Source organism: Parasteatoda tepidariorum, chromosome 6 (assembly GCF_982258835.1).
Source record: "Parasteatoda tepidariorum strain Cologne lab strain chromosome 6, Ptep-v5.0, whole genome shotgun sequence".
NCBI lineage: Eukaryota > Metazoa > Arthropoda > Arachnida > Araneae > Theridiidae > Parasteatoda > Parasteatoda tepidariorum.
In genome coordinates this window covers 82,070,296-82,090,828 of record NC_141760.1, presented here as the reverse complement: position 1 = coordinate 82,090,828, position 20,533 = coordinate 82,070,296, and the positions used below count along the sequence as shown (strand labels likewise).

At 30.8% G+C, this 20,533-nt stretch overlaps 1 protein-coding gene across 5 annotated transcripts in view; it reads right to left on the bottom strand.

Moving 5' to 3' along the window:
• Window positions 1-225: 225 nt before the first annotated feature.
• Window positions 226-20,533, bottom strand: part of LOC107456068 (synaptotagmin-15) — a 186,344-nt gene continuing 166,036 nt past the window's right edge. For all 5 annotated transcript variants that reach the window (XM_071178452.2, XM_087166100.1, XM_071178450.2 and 2 more), the window contains exons 6-8: window positions 8,912-9,073; window positions 6,586-6,700; window positions 226-1,183 (exon numbers count right to left, since the gene is read on the bottom strand). In XM_071178452.2, coding sequence (XP_071034553.2) covers window positions 843-1,183; window positions 6,586-6,700; window positions 8,912-9,073 — 618 coding nt within the window. In that variant the 3' untranslated portion in view covers window positions 226-842. The remainder of the gene's footprint in view (window positions 1,184-6,585; window positions 6,701-8,911; window positions 9,074-20,533) is intronic.

The window sequence follows — 20,533 nt, the reverse complement described above, 5'->3', positions numbered from 1 at the left end:
GATTTTGCGAAAAATGTCTGATATCTATCGGCTTATAGATAAGATGTATTTGGTTGTTACGATTCAAAATCCTCTTTAAGATATTTTACAATAAATGTAAGCTTAACTTGAGAATCTTATTTCCTCGTGATCTTGAATTTTTCATTTTTAGACTTTTTTATGTATTACAGTATCATTCTGCAGTGTAATACCTGCAAAAAGTTAGAAATAAAGATTTTTTAAAAAAAAAAATTGAGAATAATACTACGTAAAACTTCTTGCTACTTCTTTCAAGTATTTAAAAGAGTAATTTTTTAGACAGGTAGTTTATGGTATATATTTATCCATTCATAAATTTTTTTTGAATTAAATTGTATTTTTGTATAAAACAATGTGGCTGATCAAAAAAAAAAAAAAAAAGAATTTTTTTTCTTAAAATAAACTACGTAAAAACTAGGATATTTTTTAAAATCGTAAAAGAGGCAAATAATTTTTCTCTCTGAAAATGCCATCTCACGCATTTGTATTAGTTTTGCCAGAAAAAGGTAAGAACTTTTCAAATAAAGTCTGCTATATCTCTGATCTAAAGTCTGCTATATTTGCCATTCTGATTTGGCAGCAGCCTTATATTTTATGCGTTTCAAAAGAAACTGTCGACTAGATTTGATAACAATCATCAGTTTATTTTTGAATTCTAAATACGAATAATTTGAAATATTTTACATTTCCTCCAGATCTACCGTAAAAAGAAAAAAGGACTATTTAGCTCTAATTTTTCAGATCATCGTAAACAGCAAACGTCAACAGCTATGGAACATTATAGTCACATACTTCAATGGCAATTCGGTATTATCTAATCAGCATCAATTTTTCTTGACGGCCTCCAGGCCATGCCATCTCATTACCATATTTCTTGGATTGGTCAGCATTTCCTGCCAGTGCTGCAATTGCTCGCCTCTCGCATACATGAAAGGACCGATGACCACTTGGCCATGGTAGGTATCCTTGACCAGAGGGCTGGATCCAGCTACCATCACTGAGAAAGTGAAGCTGCAGGAGTCGAAAAATCTTCCGGATACAGCGAAGCTGAAGGTCTCGTCTAATAAAATCTCTTGTTGAGTTGTAGAAGGTGAGGACTGTGGTACTGTACGCTTGCATTTTATCATCTTACGGCCGTGATATAGCTGCACCTTAACGTATAGAACTGGAAAAAAATGGAGTTATTAAGAATCATGAAAACTATTACACTAGCAGAAATACACTAAGAGACTTCAAAAACTCATCTTTGTCCGAGTCTGAAAATAATGCTACTGTTTTTAATCTAGTATTTAATCACATGATACAGAACATATTTACCAATTAGTAATCAACTTTATATACTGCCGGCAACCAAACCGGAAATATTGCAATTCATTAACATTTTTGTGGTGCTTATTGGTGAAATTACAATGTTTTCATAGTGTGAGCGCAAGACAGCAATGGAAAAACACAGGCCGAACTCAAATCACTCTAATTTCGATTTATGCACAAATGAAGACCTACCGAGGTTTTAATAAATTCAATTTAAAATATATTCATTAAATAACTGAAACACACAATCGACCGTTTTATGATAAAAATTTATTATGTTATGTAATCCCGTTCAGAATTAAATGAAAATTTAAAAGTGAAGTTTTTTTGTTCTTTTATTCTATATACATAAAAGAATGTGTAGGCTAATATATAAAGAGAGAAATGTTGTTAGGGATGGATTAATGGCGTTAAAGATACGGAAAAAACGATATCTTTAAGTTATTTTGTGTAATGATTAATGTTCTCTTAGCCCAGAATTTTAAAATTTGATAATATTCAGTACACGGGTGTCTAATTAAGTTTTGTTAAATTTTAGAGTCTGAAATTAAAAATTACACTAAAAAGCGTGCTTAATGATATATGTTCGTGACTTAGCGAGTTTCATAAGCAAGTTTTGCTGTTATAGTGAAGCTATAACGGGTTCAAATATTATATTATCGAAATGGATCAAAACGAAGTTAAAAAAAAAAAAAATCAAAAATAGTAAAATTTTATGATATTACGTGAGCAACCAATCATTAGATCAAAAGTTATTCAAGGTGTTCGTATTTTATCTCTCTTTATGCGTGTTTATATAATGCCAGTAATATTATTTCAGTGAGAACTGACATTCGAGTTTGATACCTAAACTAATCTTAATTACATTCTCGACACTATGAAATCTGATTTGTTTAATCCTATCAAATATTAATCGATATGCGGTAGATTAGATTATTACCGAAAAAAAAATTCCTCCACACGAAGTTATATAAAGGCCAAAACACTAATGACAAAATATGGTTAAAGTAAAAGATGAGTAAATAATATAAAGTTGTGGAACAGGTGGGTAAATGATGCGATTGCAGCAATTCGTATTATTTTCTGCCTGTGAAAACAAAACGTGGTCATATTTACGTCATTTAGTTGATTAGAATCTAGAGAAAAATTGTATACGTAAATTTGAGATGTTTTCAGATCAACTACTATTAATTTAATGTTATTTCCTTTACTAGGAAGTAATAGTATATTTTACAATGCCATTCAAGTAAAGTTAAATTAACTCATTGGGTCACATTTATTAGTCTTTTCATTCATAAAATGTGGTGAATGATGATTTTAATGAATGAAATGATAGTATAATGTTTTGAAGTTATACTTCTTATGCGACTTCCAACAAGGTTGCGTTAAACGTTTAACGCTATATTTTTATTGGCCGGGAAATCACGTGGTAGGATCCAGTTTTCCCTCATTCATTTCTATATTGTTTTGGTTCTCACTAGTATAAAAATAATAAAAGTCATAAAAGTATTGTTTTTCTCTTGTGAATATCAATTGATTGTTAGGTTTTCTCTTCTGAAATTACATTATGACGCATTCACATACATTATTAATACAAATACATTTTCCAGGGCGAGACGATGAAGCAACCACAAGCACTTCCACTGGTTCAAGAGGGAAAAATGCACAATATTACCGTGATTACAGAGCACGGAAGCGAGGGGAGCAGGAAAAAGAGTCGTTGAATAGAACTAGTGCTGAATACTGAATAGTACGACTGCTGATTCTTCTACAGTTGACGTCGCAGGTTGCGAAGTTTAACTTCTTCCGCGCGGAGGGACTCCATGCACTATTTTTTTAAAACCTAATCTTATATAGTTACATAATAAAAATCTTTAATATTTTTTCATTTATTTACTTATAATGTAATATTTGATTTTATATTTTATAACCATCGTTGAAAAGCCAAGTTTACGACTACCTATGTTCAACTACGTAGCCTTGTAATTCTAAACACAATCCAGGAGACAAGGGAGCTCCTGCACCAAGTATAAGGAGAAATTTGCCACAGTGGAGGCCTTTTTGATGGGACTAACCCGCATTTGCGTTACATGGAGAGGAAAACCACAAAAATCTCCCACGGTTATCCTGATGGTAAGGGGACTCTAACCCATGATCCGTCTACCACTAAGAAAATTTTACATCAGCACTGTGGTCAGTGCGAGCCGGAAATATTTTTTCTTACATTGCAATTAAAAATGTAATTCAAAGTTATTCCGTTTCAAAATTATTATTTTTCTGTGAAAATTACATTAATGTACTATTATAAATTATAGTTAAAGCTATTCGGGAAATGATTAAGAACTTAACAAACACGAATAAATTGTATGTAATATTTAAGCCTGTTTTGGTAAGCGGAAATTACGCTTGTGAACTCACCAAGTTTGTTATAGCAATATATTCTTAATTTTGAGTGTTGTTTTAAAAAAATAATTACTAAGCAAACTTATTTATGTTCGCAAATAGATCTTAATAGAATCAGAAGGAAAATGTCTGGATGTGGGGACAAAAACGTAAGCAAGCAGAATACGTTTTAACATATATAGGTGAATAGTAATGTTTTATTACAACAATTATTAAGCGAACATAAGGCTTAGCCTCCTTCTGGATTCTAAAAATATGGTGATTACGGAAAAACCAATAGAAGTGCGCTTAATTTTGTTGAATTTTAAAATAACTATAGTCGGACCTCTATTTAAAGAAGCGTCTAAATCCCGTTAATAAGTTCGTTATATGGTAAATTCGTTAAATAGAAAATCGCCTTTTAAAATACTTAAACAACACAAACCAGATTTTAAATTCATGAACCCTAGACACAATTAAAATAGCAATTGATACACCTTTATCTTGTAAACTAGTATTTACTATTTATTTTATAAATCTTAGCCATAAAAAAAAAATCTTCATGGAAAGCAAGAATATAGCAAAACATTATAAAGTGTGACACTATCATGCTACATACATTTTCAACTAAAAAACGCAAAATTTAAGCATAAAATTATAACTGCACTTATTATAAACTAGCCGCCTAAGGCGGCCAGCTGTCCGCCACGCTAAAGGTTTCCACAAATAAAGTTTTTTAAAACATAGCAGGAAATCTGAAGATTAGTGGACAATTAAAGTGTTTCTGTCCTGCAATTTTGTCTTCATATCCAGTTCTGCTGCGGATGTGTTATAGCTCTTGAGGATGTTTGAAGATGTAACTTTGCTATGGTAACCTAACCTATAATATAACTATCAGGTGGAGACTTGTTTTTTTTTTCTTAAAAAAAGGCCTCAGAAATTGTAAAAGCATACAAAAGTTGCTTTAAATACATGAAAAGAACACGAAAACGAATTAATTTTTTATGGTATCTATTTCTCTATAATTTTTTTATGGTATCAATTTCTATTTCTATATCGCTACAAAAATTAACGTCGGGTAGACTATATTTGAGGGTGCCCCTTGATTCTCGCCAAGTTGTGATCGCGGTTGATCGCCAAGCTGGGCGATGTTGAAACCCAATCGTGATTCTCAACGGTTTAGATTTTAGCGTTATTAATGTTCAACGGTATACGTAATTTCAGAGGTCCATTAGTTCTTCGTTAGATACCGGCTGGTAAGGTTACTTTTACTTCTGGTCAGTAAGATCGAAGGTATGTGGGCAGTCATAAAAAGGGACTTTATAAAAAAATGTCATCACCAGTTCGGTACCACAAACGCCATTTTCGATTCATATTTCGCCGAATTTATGTGACGATGGAGGTACACAGATTCTATTCACGATAAATTTAGACAGTATCTAACTGTTATTAGATAATTCTGTGCACCTAAATCTGAGTATATTCAAGCTTAATGAAGAAGTGAGTTGTTTTTTTTCTTCCTTTTCTTTCTGCACCTACTCCATTAATTTTTGCTTCGATTCAAAATCCTTTTTATTGGATTTATTAATTTTGCTTATATTGGGTTCATTGCAAGCTTTATCCGATGTTTTGTTGAAATTTTCCAATGTTTTTTTAAATATCATTATGTTTTGGCCGTAATTTCTGTTACCACGGTGTTCCGCGCAAACAGGAATAGCGCCAAACATAAGTCACCAATTTCGCCAAGGGGCATCCTCAAGTATAATTTTCCCTTATCGTCTTTGCTTAAGAAAAAAAAAAAAAAAAAAGAGCGTGGAAAGAAGAAGAAAAACTTATTATAACAATTATGAACACCGATAAATATATCAAAGCGTAGCGTTCTATTTACGTATCTAATATGTTGCCACATTTCTAGTACAAAAGTTAAAGTTTTATCCACTTTGATAAATGTAAACTAACCTTACAATTAAATTATTAACCTTACAATTAAATTATTAATTCCTTCGTATATTATTGGTTTAAGTTGTCGAAAATTAATATTTCAATTGTAAGGTTCGTATTAGCATACATTTATAAGAGTGGAGAAAAGTATATGCATTTTTCAATAGTTTTTTGAATATGGCTCTTTGAAGACGAAAAAGCAGACGAAAAGCATAGACTTACAAAATGACTGATAACTAAATAACTAATCCAAATTTTTGAAAAAGAAAAAAAATACTTCTTCATTATGTCAAAACACAATTATGTGCCGAGTTTCGTGCCTGGGCGAGGCTTCTGGGGCGATATATTGTGATTACAGACACACACACAGCCGCGTTTATTATTATGTATAGATGTATAGAAGTAATTTTAACCATACATTACCGCATGCGTTCTTAAGTTTAATTGCAATGGATAAAATCTGTTCATTTTGTCTGAGTTTGTCGTTTGAAATGCAAACAAAAGGGAAAGGGGTTTTACTGCTTTCTCTAAAAGTTAAGTGGCTTCGAAAATCAATTCAAGGTCATTTCCCCCCATAAAATGCGTTAACAAGTTTGAAATGTTCTGACATGTTTTGGGAAATAGGAAAAGTGGATCTCAAAGAAAAGTTCGTTAAATAGAAAATTCATTTCTCTATTTGGAAGTTATTTTACGAAGAAATTTCCAAAATGTTCTTGGTTCCTCGAAAAAATTCGCAAAATCGAAAAATTCGTAAAGTTTGTTAAACAGAAGTTCGACTGTGTTTTATAAATTATCATGCAAAGCTTATTGCGCAGGATGCGTTGTGGACATGGAACAATAAATAAATAAATGATACCATTAAACCAATGTACTTACTACTACAACTACCACAAGAGTTTGTAGTTGAGATGGAAGGTATAAAATGTAACTTACGTGCATCTGAAGAGATTCCTTGTAGATTCTTAAGCCTGCAAACGGTGGTTTTAATGCGATTACTGTATGGATTGCATGATAGGCAGAGTTGGATCTCTCCTAACGATGCAGCAGGCTAAATAGAATACGTAAGGGAAATTAGAATTCTTTTGAATTATAAACACAGCAATAAGAATACATTTAAAACAATTTGTTTAACTGTTTACCTTTAAATTATTTTTTAAAAAGAGCTTTGAAAATAAAAATGAAGATATAAGCTGCCTTGTTATTCATGCGACTAAATAGAATACGTAAGGAAAATGAGAATTCTTTTTAATTATGAATAGAACAATGGGAATGCAGTAGCAATAAGAATGCATCAGGCTAAATGGAATATGTAAAGGAAATGAGAATTCTTTTGAATTATAAACACAGCAATAAGAATACATTTAAAACGATTTGTTTAACTGTTTACCTTTAAATTATTTTTTAAAAAGAGCTTTGAAAATAAAAATGAAGATATAAGCTGCCTTGTTATTCATGCGACTAAATAGAATACGTAAGGAAAATGAGAATTCTTTTTAATTATGAATAGAACAATGGGAATGCAGTAGCAATAAGAATGCATCAGGCTAAATGGAATATGTAAAGGAAATGAGAATTCTTTTGAATTATAAACACAGCAATAAGAATACATTTAAAACGATTTGTTTAACTGTTTACCTTTAAATTATTTTTTAAAAAGAGCTTTGAAAATAAAAATGAAGATATAAGCTGCCTTGTTATTCATGCGACTAAATAGAATACGTAAGGAAAATGAGAATTCTTTTTAATTATGAATAGAACAATGGGAATGCAGTAGCAATAAGAATGCATCAGGCTAAATGGAATATGTAAAGGAAATGAGAATTCTTTTGAATTATAAACACAGCAATAAGAATACATTTAAAACGATTTGTTTAACTGTTTACCTTTAAATTATTTTTTAAAAAGAGCTTTGAAAATAAAAATGAAGATATAAGCTGCCTTGTTATTCATGCGACTAAATAGAATACGTAAGGAAAATGAGAATTCTTTTTAATTATGAATAGAACAATGGGAATGCAGTAGCAATAAGAATGCATCAGGCTAAATGGAATATGTAAAGGAAATGAGAATTCTTTTGAATTATAAACACAGCAATAAGAATACATTTAAAACGATTTGTTTAACTGTTTACCTTTAAATTATTTTTTAAAAAGAGCTTTGAAAATAAAAATGAAGATATAAGCTGCCTTGTTATTCATGCGACTAAATAGAATACGTAAGGAAAATGAGAATTCTTTTTAATTATGAATAGAACAATGGGAATGCAGTAGCAATAAGAATGCATCAGGCTAAATGGAATATGTAAAGGAAATGAGAATTCTTTTGAATTATAAATACAGCAATAAGAATACGTTTAAAACGATTTGTTTAACTGTTTTACCTTTAAACTATTTATTTAAAAAAAAAAGAGTTCTAAAAGTAAAAAGGAAGATATAAATTGCCTTGTTATTCATGCTACTAAATAGAATACGTAAGGAAAATGAGAATTCTTTTTAATTATGAATAGAGCAATAAGAATGCGCTCTAAATGTTTCGTATTGCTATATTTGCATTAAAATTATTTTTTTAAAAATAGCTCTGATAATAATGAAGATATAAATTGCCTTTCAGGCAACTTATGGATAAGTTGCCTGATCCCTTCGAAAGAAAAGAGGCAATTCCCCAGCAAGTACGCTTTAAGTCTATACGTTCTAAAAAATACGAATACGTACTAATACGAGATGTAATTCAAGAGTAGCGTATTAACGCTGTATTTCGATGTTCTGTCTCCAACGGAAATTAAAAATCCATAGTTTAAGTGCCATTATGGTCCTGAAAGGCTTAAAGATTCTACTACTGTTTATCCCAGCTACTTTGTCTGATTTTTACACTTTTTTGCTATTGCTTGAACTAGAAGCATAAATTAGATTGGATCAAACAATACAGAAGATAGCTTTTTCAACTCATATTTAGTTCAGAAACTTGTAACTGCACCAAATAATCTTTATTGGAATGAAATCGCAAAAGTTGTCTACTTTCAAAATCTAACAAAATTCTCACATATTCAATTGCACAATTAATTTTAATATAACAAATCAAAATGTTAAAATTAAATAAGGAGTAGTGATTGTTTCCTCGATTGTTTGCCCAGGAATTTTTTTTCGCAGTTCTAAACATCTTTCAGAAACTTTTAATTTTTTCACATTTTATAGTCTTCATTATTCAATGTCCTATATTCATATCAAAATGAAAAACCAAAACTAACAAAATAGATGCATACTTGTGGCGCTATCTCTAAATCCCGCCAAATCACATCTCCGGACATGCACTCATCTTGCGTCAAAGGGAAAATCACATGTCCCAAGCAATGACGGACTTTACGTTTATCGACGTCATACACGGACAGTTTTAGAGTTCTGTTACACAAGTCTTCTGGCGAGACCTGAAAAAAAAGAGAATATGTAACAGTATGTAAATACTACCTCACTTGTTTAGGTAGCAATTTTAGACTAGAATAGAGCCGTGATGGCTCAGGGGATAGAGCGTTCGCTTTCCAATAAGATGAACCGGGTTCAAATCACGGCGATGGCTGCTCGATACGAATCCGCATCCAGCTTGCACCGACTACAGTGCTGACGTGAAATATCCGCAGTGGTAGGAGGATCATGGGTTAGAGTCCCCTTGCCGTTTGGCTAACCGTGGGAGGTTCTCGTGGTTTTCTTCTCTATGTAACGCAAATGCGGGTCAATTCCATCAAAAAGTCCTCCACGAAGGCAAATTTCTCCCAATACTCGATCCAGGAGTTCCTTTGTTTTCTGGATGGGGTTCAAAATTACAAGGCTACGTAGCTGAACATTAGTAGTCGTGAACCCGAAAATTGGGTCGGCTGTTCAACGACGGTTATAAATAACTAGAATTAATTTAATTTGTACTGTTTTTTTTTTCAAAAAAGAAAACTCTGATAACATCTAAAGTATTTGTCATAACGACTTGGATTTGGCCTCCTTGAAATCAGAGTAAAGATATGTATAGGAAGCAATACCTCACTTGTCTACATAGCCTTCAATTTCCCCCTCAGTAAGCGCACCGCTGAGAAGGGGGCGAATTTCATGTATTCATATTGAACCTAAATCGAAATTTACCTTCAATCAAAATTTTTTAACCTAAGTGCCTAATTGTTCTTGTACTGAGTTTTATGGTTATAAAGAAAATTTTTTGTCCCTTATAAGTATTTATACGTTCTCTTGAAAAAATAGGCTAACCCAGCGCCCTAGGTGTGCGGTCCTAAAATAGATTATATTTAAAATATTTCAACATTATCGTTAGAATCAATTTTACATTACATTATGAGGTGGAGTTAGATGAGTTAAAAAAGAGTGATGTATTTTGAGTAAACCAACTTTTGTTGAAATACCTTTTTTTTCTTTCAATTATTTTACATTTCTTTGAATTTATTCAATAGCGTTGCGTAACAACTTAGCTATTTCAGTTTGAATATTTTACCTCATTTATTTCATTCAGATGTTTTTGTCAGAAAAAAAAACTCTTTCAATAGAAGCTGGAAGAGATTACTCAACTCTACCCGAAGGGCAGAAACTTCTATTTATAACATGAATGCGTCATATTATTATTGGTTTATATTGTTGTTATCTTCTCATTTGAATGACGTCATATTTTTTTAAAGCGATATATTTCGAGGGATAATTTTTTTATTTAGTGTGTTTAAAGCTAAATTTTTTTAGATGAATAAAAAGATATTTTTCTTTAAATCTTAATTATTTCTGTGATTTTTTTTAAAATTCGATTTAAACTTTCTTTCATATAAATGGTGTAATATTAAAAGTAAATGAGACGATTTTCTTGCTTTAAAAAATTTCTTTGGAAAACTTATTATTTAAGAACGAAAGAATAATTGAAGTTACATATTTTTTCAAAGGATAAATAATTTACTTTTTATAAAATTGTTCGCAAGTACACTTGATACCAATAAAATCGCGAACCATTTCATGGGACTGAAATATGAGCAAGTCCGAGCGAGGGAGTATAGTTTATTCAGAAAAATATTTTGAAAATACGATGGTTCAGTAGAATTTTAAGCATTCTAAATTAGGCACTACAGTGTGTTCCAAAATTCTAATGACTATTTCAGAGGGGTGACAATAGTCATCTAACTAGAGCACCCAAATCTGTACAGGTGTTCCGTGCCGCGATTTTCCAAACCATCATCATTTCAGAACCAGCTCTCTTGTTAGGCGATTTTTTTTCTAAGAGCGTGTGTGATTCTTGACTTCACTGCCGCTAGGAAGGGTAGAGGTTTTTTCTTCTTAGAGGAGAAACATATGGTTATGCCTTTTTCTTCAAAACGAAAGGGAAAAAAAAAAAATTTGATTTTCGATTTATTGTTCTTAGTTGTTTCAAATCTACCCTTTTAATTACCCGTCACTCTTAATTATTTTTTTTCTAATCGATGGTACAATAATAATATCAAGGTTTTATAAATAACTATATTAAAACCTAGTATTTTTTTTATAGAGCACAACATTAAAATTTATTCAGGAATTTAAAATATATATGACTGACTAATTAATTAATTTCTGAAAATGAAAAAGTTCCTAAACAATAGCTTACTAATTAATGAAGCATAATCGAAAAGAACAATTTACCACTTCAATTAAAAACCTAAGATATAAATACAAAGAAATGTTAAGTTCTTCTCAGTTTTGCTGTAGGCAATCAAGTATTCTATAATTATACATATATTTTCTTAAAATTGAAAAAAGTCAAAAACTAATTAATATTTTAATACAAATTATGAAACAGAAAATGAGTACGTTCATCATCTGAGCCATAAGTTTTATAAGATTATATTAAAAATTATAAAAATCATGGTTCTTTTATAATCGCCAAATTTTTTTTAATGTGCACTATTCGATTTACATAAATATGTTGAGATATCCGTATGATTTTTTTTTTTAGAATCATAATAACGAGAAAGGTCACTTAGTTTTTTTTAAAAAAAAAATTAACACATGCTTTGAAAGGAATAACAGAGCAATTTTATAAGAATAGTTCTTACTTAATTGTGAAATAGAAACGAAACGTTCAATAAGAAATATTTAACTTTCATCAATCCAGTATGAATATGATGAACTCATATCAATGAAATTATACATCAAATTAGGCTTTAAATTTTTCATTTAATTGAGTTTTGTATTAACTTGTAATGGAACACTACATGGTTATTTATTTATTTATTAATTTCCAAGTAGAAAATATTTTGTTTAGAGAGTTATGTGATTTTTTGTAGTGATTAAGTGATATAAGTGAGTAGAGATATAAGTGATTTTTTGATTGCAGGCATAAAAAAATCTAATTTTCCATGTGATTTAATGAGCTAAAGATATTGTAAATAATTTTAAGTTATGGAGACTAGCTAATAAGATATCAGTTATAGAAATTATCAGTTGATATTGTCTTAGTCTTGTAATTCGAAAAATTATTTTATTTTAAAAAATTTTTTTTTCACAATTTTTCTCACAAAATTTGATTTTATGCGCGAAATTTTTAATTTAGCAATATAACCATCAATTTTGAACAATTATTTTGAAAAATATCTAATTAAATTACTAGTTGATTAATTTAAATATAAAAAAAAAGTCTAAAGCAATAAAAATTCTACTAAAGGAAGTTAAAAATGCAAAGCCTGTCCCTTTCTTTCTATTTTCCAGGTGGGCCACCCACAAAAGAATATAAAGAAACAACATTAAAAAGAAAAAGATATCTAAAGGATAATATTGAAGCCAATATGCCAAACAAAGAATCACATGACTCAAATAATTAAATAGTAATAGAATATAATTAAATAAAAGCAACTAATAAATAAATGAAAAAAAATTGTAACGTTGCTAAATCAGAATTTACAAAAAGTTCAATAAATTAAATACCACATTGAAATATACATGTTAAATTATATTTCAAATATATTATTAAAAGCTTATTATAAATTAATAAATTTAAATATATTTTTTACTCAAATCACTATTTGTAGCACAGTGGTGGAAATGATATAACTATATTAGACACGATTTATAAATAATTTGCGCATTTTTTCATGTTTGTTAAATCTTCAAGTTCTCAGAATTTTTTTTTGTACACCTACTATTTTTTACTAGCTTTTACATTTGTTTTTTTAAATAGCTTGCCATTATCATTGTCTTATTTATCAGAACCTTATCTTATCATACTTATTAAAAAATAAATTTTTTTTTATTTATTTAGAAATGTTACTTTAAGGAAGAAAAAAATTAAAGTACTTAGTGGATAGTTTCTCGATTAAGCCATCATTGCGACTTTAATATGTTACAGTAAAACAATATTAAACTAAATCTATACATTTTAATTGCAATTATATACTTTATTTTTGATTCTTATTTTGTAAAAAAAAAACAAGATTAAAACCTAGGGAAAAATAAGCATAAAAAAGGCGACTCATTATTGCTTCCCGATTAATCCTTCTATATCTACATGCATCCTAATTTATTAACTGCTACATTTAAAATAAGAAATGCAATTAAATATAAATAAAAATATTTTGATGTATTATTATTCAGAATGATTAAAACTTAAAAAAAACATTTCTTACGAAAAAGTAATCGTTTGAATTCTGTAAATTTATTAACAATAAAATACTGATCATTAGTTTGATGTAAAATAAACGAAAAAAATATTAAGTTGTTAAATTTTTTATTCCATGGATTACTTGTCATTAAACTTTTACTTATAAAAAAGTATGTTTAATATTAGATATGTGTCATTTAATTTTTATAGCTTTATAATCCGAAAATTACTTTATTTAAAAAGTTATTGACAGACAATTGACTATTCCAAAATAAATGATTGAAATCACGAAGAGGAAGCAAGCAGGTTGCTATTTAGAAATTCTTATCAAGGCTACTCCTGACGAGCCGTTTACCAGAAAAGCGATTAAACTACAGCCAAAATCGCCAAATAAGAGAGCTGGTCTTGAAACGATGATGGATTGGAAAATTGCTTCAGAAGTTTCAATTTTTCCTGACAGCTGAAAGCAGAATTTTCCGCCGTATTATCGCCAAATAGAATTTAGTGTTATTCCAAATTTTACCACAATTTGACTAGCTAGTTTCTTTTGTTTTTTTGTTTTTTTTTTGTTTAAAATTTTTTTTACAAGATGATAATAGATGTCTAATAGTTTCCTAAAGGCAGCGAGCAAAATTTAAAGTCAATCAAAATTACAACCACTTTCTGACATTAACTAAAAGACTCAAAACTTAAAAAAAAGAGAAGTATAAGACAAAATAAAAAGTATTAATAAATACGTTTTTTTAAGTAGATAAAAAGGAGAAAAATAACTTTTCTAATAACTTCTTTCCGCCTTCGAAAATTCCCGTCAGTTCTTTGAAATATTACACGGCTTACGTTTTTTATTTTAGGTCTGACAAAAATAAAGTTTTTTCCTCCTAAATTAATCTTCTCCAAAAGTTTTATTTTAATTCATTATTTTCATTTACAAAATAATAAAAATTGCTATTCAACGAAATTTTTGTTATGATACTTCCCTTTTTGTTAAACGATTTATGTTCGCATTTGATTTTTTGGCGTTATAAGTTTTTAAAAGAAATGATACATTTTGTATCAAAATATTTTACTACAACTATAATCAAAAAGCACAATTGGTACATAAGAAACTCACAATGGACAAAATTAAGTCACCATGCGTCTTTTTCTTCTCATGCATGAAGTTAAATTTAATTAAGGCTTTTACTTATTTTTTATAGTTAGGCATCATAATGGTAGTTTAAAATATAGAATGTAAAATATTCACAACAATAATGTAAAATTTAGACTGTTATCGAAGCAATCTTTTTTATTATCTTCCTTTTAGCAGTTTTAAATTAAAATGGCAAAGAATTTTTTTTAAAAAAAGTTTATTTCATTTAAATTTTTAAAAAAAAATCATGCTTGAATAAAATGCATATACGAAATAAAAAATAAGTACCGACATTGTAAAGATAAAAAAGAGTTGTCTCTTTTAAGTAAAATAAAAAATATATATACTAAATTCCAAAGAATTTATTAAAAATTTTTTTGTTGCCATCAAAATAAATTTGGGCAGCTGTTAAATTAAAATGAACGTAAAAGATTCCTTTAAAATACGGATAAAAAAAAAGAAAAATCTTTGCAAGAAACAAGTTATTTCTGAATTCCATTTCTGAATGCAAATTTTTTCCCCTTCGAATTTCAAACATAATTATCTGCTGTTCGGAGAAAGAAATCATTTTTAGTTTTGAATAGCTAAAAGCATTGAAACTAAAATGAATTCATGCATTTTTATCTGAAGTTTTGGTATTCAGTAGTGTTTTAACTTGAGATCATTAAAATGCATACACAATTTTACTTTTTATGTTTGATGCAATGCACGTATTTGTGAAAAGAAAGCTTTTCATTTTAAATTGTATTTCATATAATTATATAGGAAAACGCACAATTGTTTTTTAGCATAAGAATTATGTTTTGTAGAATTATGCTGCTCACGCCCATTAACGGCAGCACAATCATAGATTTGAATAATACCGAAAAATATTAAAAATTGTTTTATAATTTTAAATTTTAAACATATTTATTAAAATTAATTTTAAAACCTTTAACAGCGGTTCCCAAATGGCATTGATTGGAAGGTTCCGTGGAGATCACAAAAGTTTTATTTTTATTACCAGTGTCGCTAATAAGTTAAAATAAATAATGCGGACGCCTTTTAAATAAAATCAATCAAATGAACTACAAGTTCTACAGATGAATGACAACAATTATAAAACTTTAATCTTTTAATAACAAATAATTTAGCATCAAAAACGGATTCTAAAAATTATAATTCTAAATTACAACAGAAAAGAACAACAAAAACTATCTCAGGTTGCCACGCAACCTAAAGTGAAATATTAAAACAAATAAATCTAAAGAAAATTAAAGGTGGCGCTTCGGTCAAATATACATACGCTAATGACTTAAAATCTTAAACATACTCCCACCTTGCAAAGTGATATTATAAATAGCACTTTGGAACAAACAGTTAGCATTTCTTTAAAATACAAACTAACTCATGTATATTGGTCACCTTTATATGAAACGAATTAAAAAAATATTCAGTCATTATATAAATAACAAAAAGTTCATAAATCTAAACGTTGTGGAATTTTTATGATTCTTCCCAATCTGCCTTTGATAGGAGAATTCACTTCCAAATTATCAGGCACATCAACGGACTTGGGAATATTATCAACTTCCAAGTTAAGTTTCTTTGAAGACTTTTCCAGAACATCCATATCGTTCTTTGCTGATAACTCTAAAGGATAAAGTCTTTGGAAAGGTCGGATCCTTTCTCCTTGAGAGGTTCTTAATCTGGCTACTCTAGGAATATTGTCCTTTCCAGGATAAAGCTCCAAGACAATTCCAAGAGGCCAATCTATGCGTCGAGCATTATCTTGTCCTATTAAAACAATATCACCGATGTTTATAACATCATTCCTTCTTATTCCCTTGTGCACTAGCTGAGCAAGATATTCATTTCTAAATCTTTGTTTGAGATCTTCACGTAATTTTTGCAAAAATTTCACACGTTTCAACATAGAGGTTCGATTCACAAGGTCTAGATCGGGAGTTTCGTTGCTGTTGCTACCTTCCCCGTATATAAATGTTGCCGGAGTTAAAGGCACTAATTCAGATGGATTATCGTGAATGTAGGTCAATGGTCTGCTATTTATAACCGATTCACAGTCACATAAAATTGTAGTTAGTTCTTCATAATCCACAACAGATTTACCTAACACACGACGCAGAAGAGTCTTAAGCATTCCAACTATCCGCTCCCACCATCCACCCCACCATGCTGCTGTGGGTGGAATAAATTTCCAAATTATTTTCTGAGCGGTTGAGTACACAGCAATCTTGTCCCAATCTAAATTCTTTAAATAATTGTTTGCTCCTACAAAGTTCTTTCCATTATCCGAGTAAATGACCGATATTCTACCTCTTCTTGCGATAAATCGTCTGAATGCTTGAATGAAAGCATCTGTAGTGAGTGACCGTACTAATTCAAAGTGAACTGCTCGGTACACAGCACAGGTAAACAAAACGATCCAAGCTTTTTCATTCGATTTTAGAAACAGAGGACCGGCATAGTCCACACCAGACACTTGGAAAACTTTTGTCTGAGTAACTCTTTCTCTTGGAAGGGGCGCAAACGGAACTTCTACTGGTTTAGCTTGATGACGCTTACAAGTCACACACTTGGAAATAACTTTATTTACTAACTTTTTAGCTTTAAGAATCCAGTATCTCTCTCTGAGTCTTGAGAGTAAGATGGAACGACCTGCATGCATCGCTTTTATATGCTCTTCACGGATTAATTCTAACACAACACTGTTAGCAGGTAAAAGGATTGGACATCTGAAATTCTCATTCTCATCACTATGTACAAGTTTGGTCTTTACTCTCAGAATATCACTTTTATCTCGAAAAGCTTGTATTTTGGCGAGAAATTTATCATCTTGGAAATGCGTTGTTTGCATTGACTTAAAAATCACACTTTCGGCCTTTGTTAACTCCTCACAGACTAAATTTCCCTTCAACTTATCCTGATGTGAAACGTTGTGGACAAAACGTAGAATCCAAGCTACTACTCTTACATTTCTGCTATATGTTGAAAAGTAATTACACCATATTTCCGATACTTCAATATTTACCATGGAAATAACTACTTGTTTTCTTTTTTCCAAATTTACCTCTTCTTCATTAACGGATATTTCGTCAGCTGCTGCAGGCCATTGTGTGTGGGAAAGATGTAGCCAGCTGGGGCCCTCCCACCACTTCGAATTGCCAAGTTGTTGAGCAGAGCAACCTCTACTTGGTAAGTCTGCGGGATTCATAGATCCGGGCAAATGCCTCCATGCTTTTACTGGAGTCAATTTCCTGATTTCTTGAACTCGATTTTCCACAAATACACCCCATGTGTCTTCTCTTTTAAGCCAAGCTAATACAGTTGTTGAGTCTGTCCAGAAATGAACTTTGTCCGTCTGAAACTGTTTTACTATTTCAATAGATAGACGAGCTGCAATTGTGGCACCAAGAAGTTCAAGTCGAGCAATCGTTGTTTCCTTTTTCCCGCTAGGTGCGATTCTTGCTTTACTCTGTATCAGGTGAACTTGAACATTGCTTTCATCTTCTATTCTCAGGAAAACTACTGTGGAATACGCAAATTTACTGGCATCACAAAAGAAATGTAATGAAATGCGTTCGTAACCTTTGTCACAATGTAACCACCTTGGGATTTCTATGTGCTTCAGATATTCAAGCTGACTTAGCCACTTTGTAAAATCTTCTCGTGTTTTTGTGTCAACTTCATCGTCCCAACCAATTTTAGCTTTCCACAAATTTTGTAACCATAATTTTGGTCGTAGCGATACCGGGCTAGTTATCCCCATAGGATCAAAAACTCTGTGTGAGGCAGCTAGAATGCTTCTTTTGGTGATTTTTTCATGTTTTGTGTCTTTCATATCAGGAATATTAATTAACAGAGTATCACTTTGTCTATTCCACTTCATTCCCAAAATATTGGTCTCACTAGAATTGGGTTCTGATGGGTTAGTAGACTCCCACCCTCGTAAATCAAATTGTCTTTCAGCCATAATATTAGTAGCAACTTCTATGAATTGTTTCAGCTCTAATTCAGTTTTCACGCTTGTGAGGCAATTATCTACATAAAAACTGCATATTAGTTCCTGTATAATCTCTTTAGGGTATTTTTCATTCCCTCTCACTGCTTCTTCTAGTTTATTATTCAAATGGTATTGAATAGTGGCTCCTAGCAAAAACGGACTACAAGAAACGCCAAACACAACTCTTCGATGACGAAAATGTTTCAGCTGTCCATCTTCTCCATACCATAAGAATCGCAAGAAATTTCTATCATTTTCATAAAGACTTATTTGCAAAAAAGCCTTACGTATATCAGCTGTTACGCCAAATTGATATTTCCGAAATTTATTTATCATTGAGGGAATTACTTCTATCAAATTTAACCCTTTTTCTACACAATCATTTAAACTAGGAACTCCTTTTCTCTTGGAAGAAGCATTGAACACGGGCCTGATTTTAGTTGTGCTGCTCTCCTTTATCACAGGTCGATGAGGTAAGTAATGACAAGGTATCCCCATGTCTTCTTTTGGAACCTCTTCAATTATTTCCTCTTTCTCCCAGTCCTTGAACACTTCTCCATAGGCATCATACAATTTTTCGGTTTTCAACTTGCGTGTTGTCATTTGCAATCTCTTTAACGCCAAATCATAATTATCTGGCACAGTGGCGTAGCGAGCTTAACTCGCGCCCGGGGCACAATACCCTTTTAGCGCCCCCCCCCCATTCGAAAACCATATAATATTATATGTAAAATATACTCGCAAATTAATAAATAAAGTAAAATAAATAAAGACATAGACTCTATCTAGGCTTTAAATTTGAGACAAATAATGTAGTTGAGAGAACAAGACTAGATTTTGAAATGCATATAATCATCTAGAATTAGTTCAAAAGATACCTATAATTTATTTTACATATTTATAAAGAAATATTTTAAAAACACGCAGTTGTAAAACAATAAAAAAGTAAATATTTATTATCTCTAAGGAGATACATATATTTAATAATCATATCATTATAATACAGTAATAAAACTAATTACTATGTCTACATTTTCAGTGCTTTTGATGAAGCAAATGTATCAATAATATCATCAAAATTGATCATTTAAAATTTTTCTCTTTCCACACTTAAAAATGCTAGGTCACTTAGACCAGTGGTTCTTAACCTTTTTTAGCCGCGACCCAAATTTGAGAAATATGTTCATGTCGAGACCCAAAAAAAAGTCAAAATTAGGCTGAGTAAGCCACAATGACTTCTTCTAGGAGGTGTTGGTATTACTTATTATTTGGTGCATTACTAACTTTTTTGGTTCGACTCAGCGCGACCCAAGAAATATGCTTCGCGACCCAATTTTGGGTCGCGACCCATAGGTTAAGAACCGCTGACTTAGACGATCTGTCAAAATTAATTTTAATTTGCTGAATGAACGTTCGCAGCTAGCAATTGATGCTGTGATAGTCAGGAGTATTTGAAGTGCCGCTCTCAGATTTGGAAAAACATCTTCTCCATTCGAGATTGATTATAAAAGTAAGAAATTCTTATGGAGTTTTAGGTTCAATTTCTTTTCTACTGCGGAGAAACATTTTGCTGTCACATATTTTGATAAAAAGTTCTATTACATTGAAATCTGTTTTATAAAATTCACCCAAATTTTCACAATTTTTTTTTCAAGGTCGTTATCAAAATATCCTTGTTTAATAAATTTTCACCATCTAGTAGAAATCCAAAGTTGAAATTAAGGTCACTTAATCGTGTATACATTTCTTGCCAATTCTCCAGACACGTATTGTTGTATCCATATCCCATTTTTCACAAAGAGACTCCGCTTTTTCTATTGCTTCTTTACGGAGCTTGTCTCAAATTTCGGCTAGTTCAGTCGCTAATGATTCAAGATCATAGAACACTTCTCTAAAATTCATTCTAGCATCTTGTAATCTGAGCTGCACACGATCAATCCTTCTTAAGATTTCATACCAGAAATGAACAACAGTTATAAAACTAAAGGTTAGTATATTTTGCAACAGAATTGTAGCTTCACTTCTGTTGTCACTTGTAGTGGCAGTGTGCTCTGCTAATCTTTCTAATAGTTCTTTTATTTTCTCTAGCCCAGAGATGATAAGGCTAACCGCTTGTATTCTGGCGCTCCATCGCGTTTCAGATGTGTGACCTG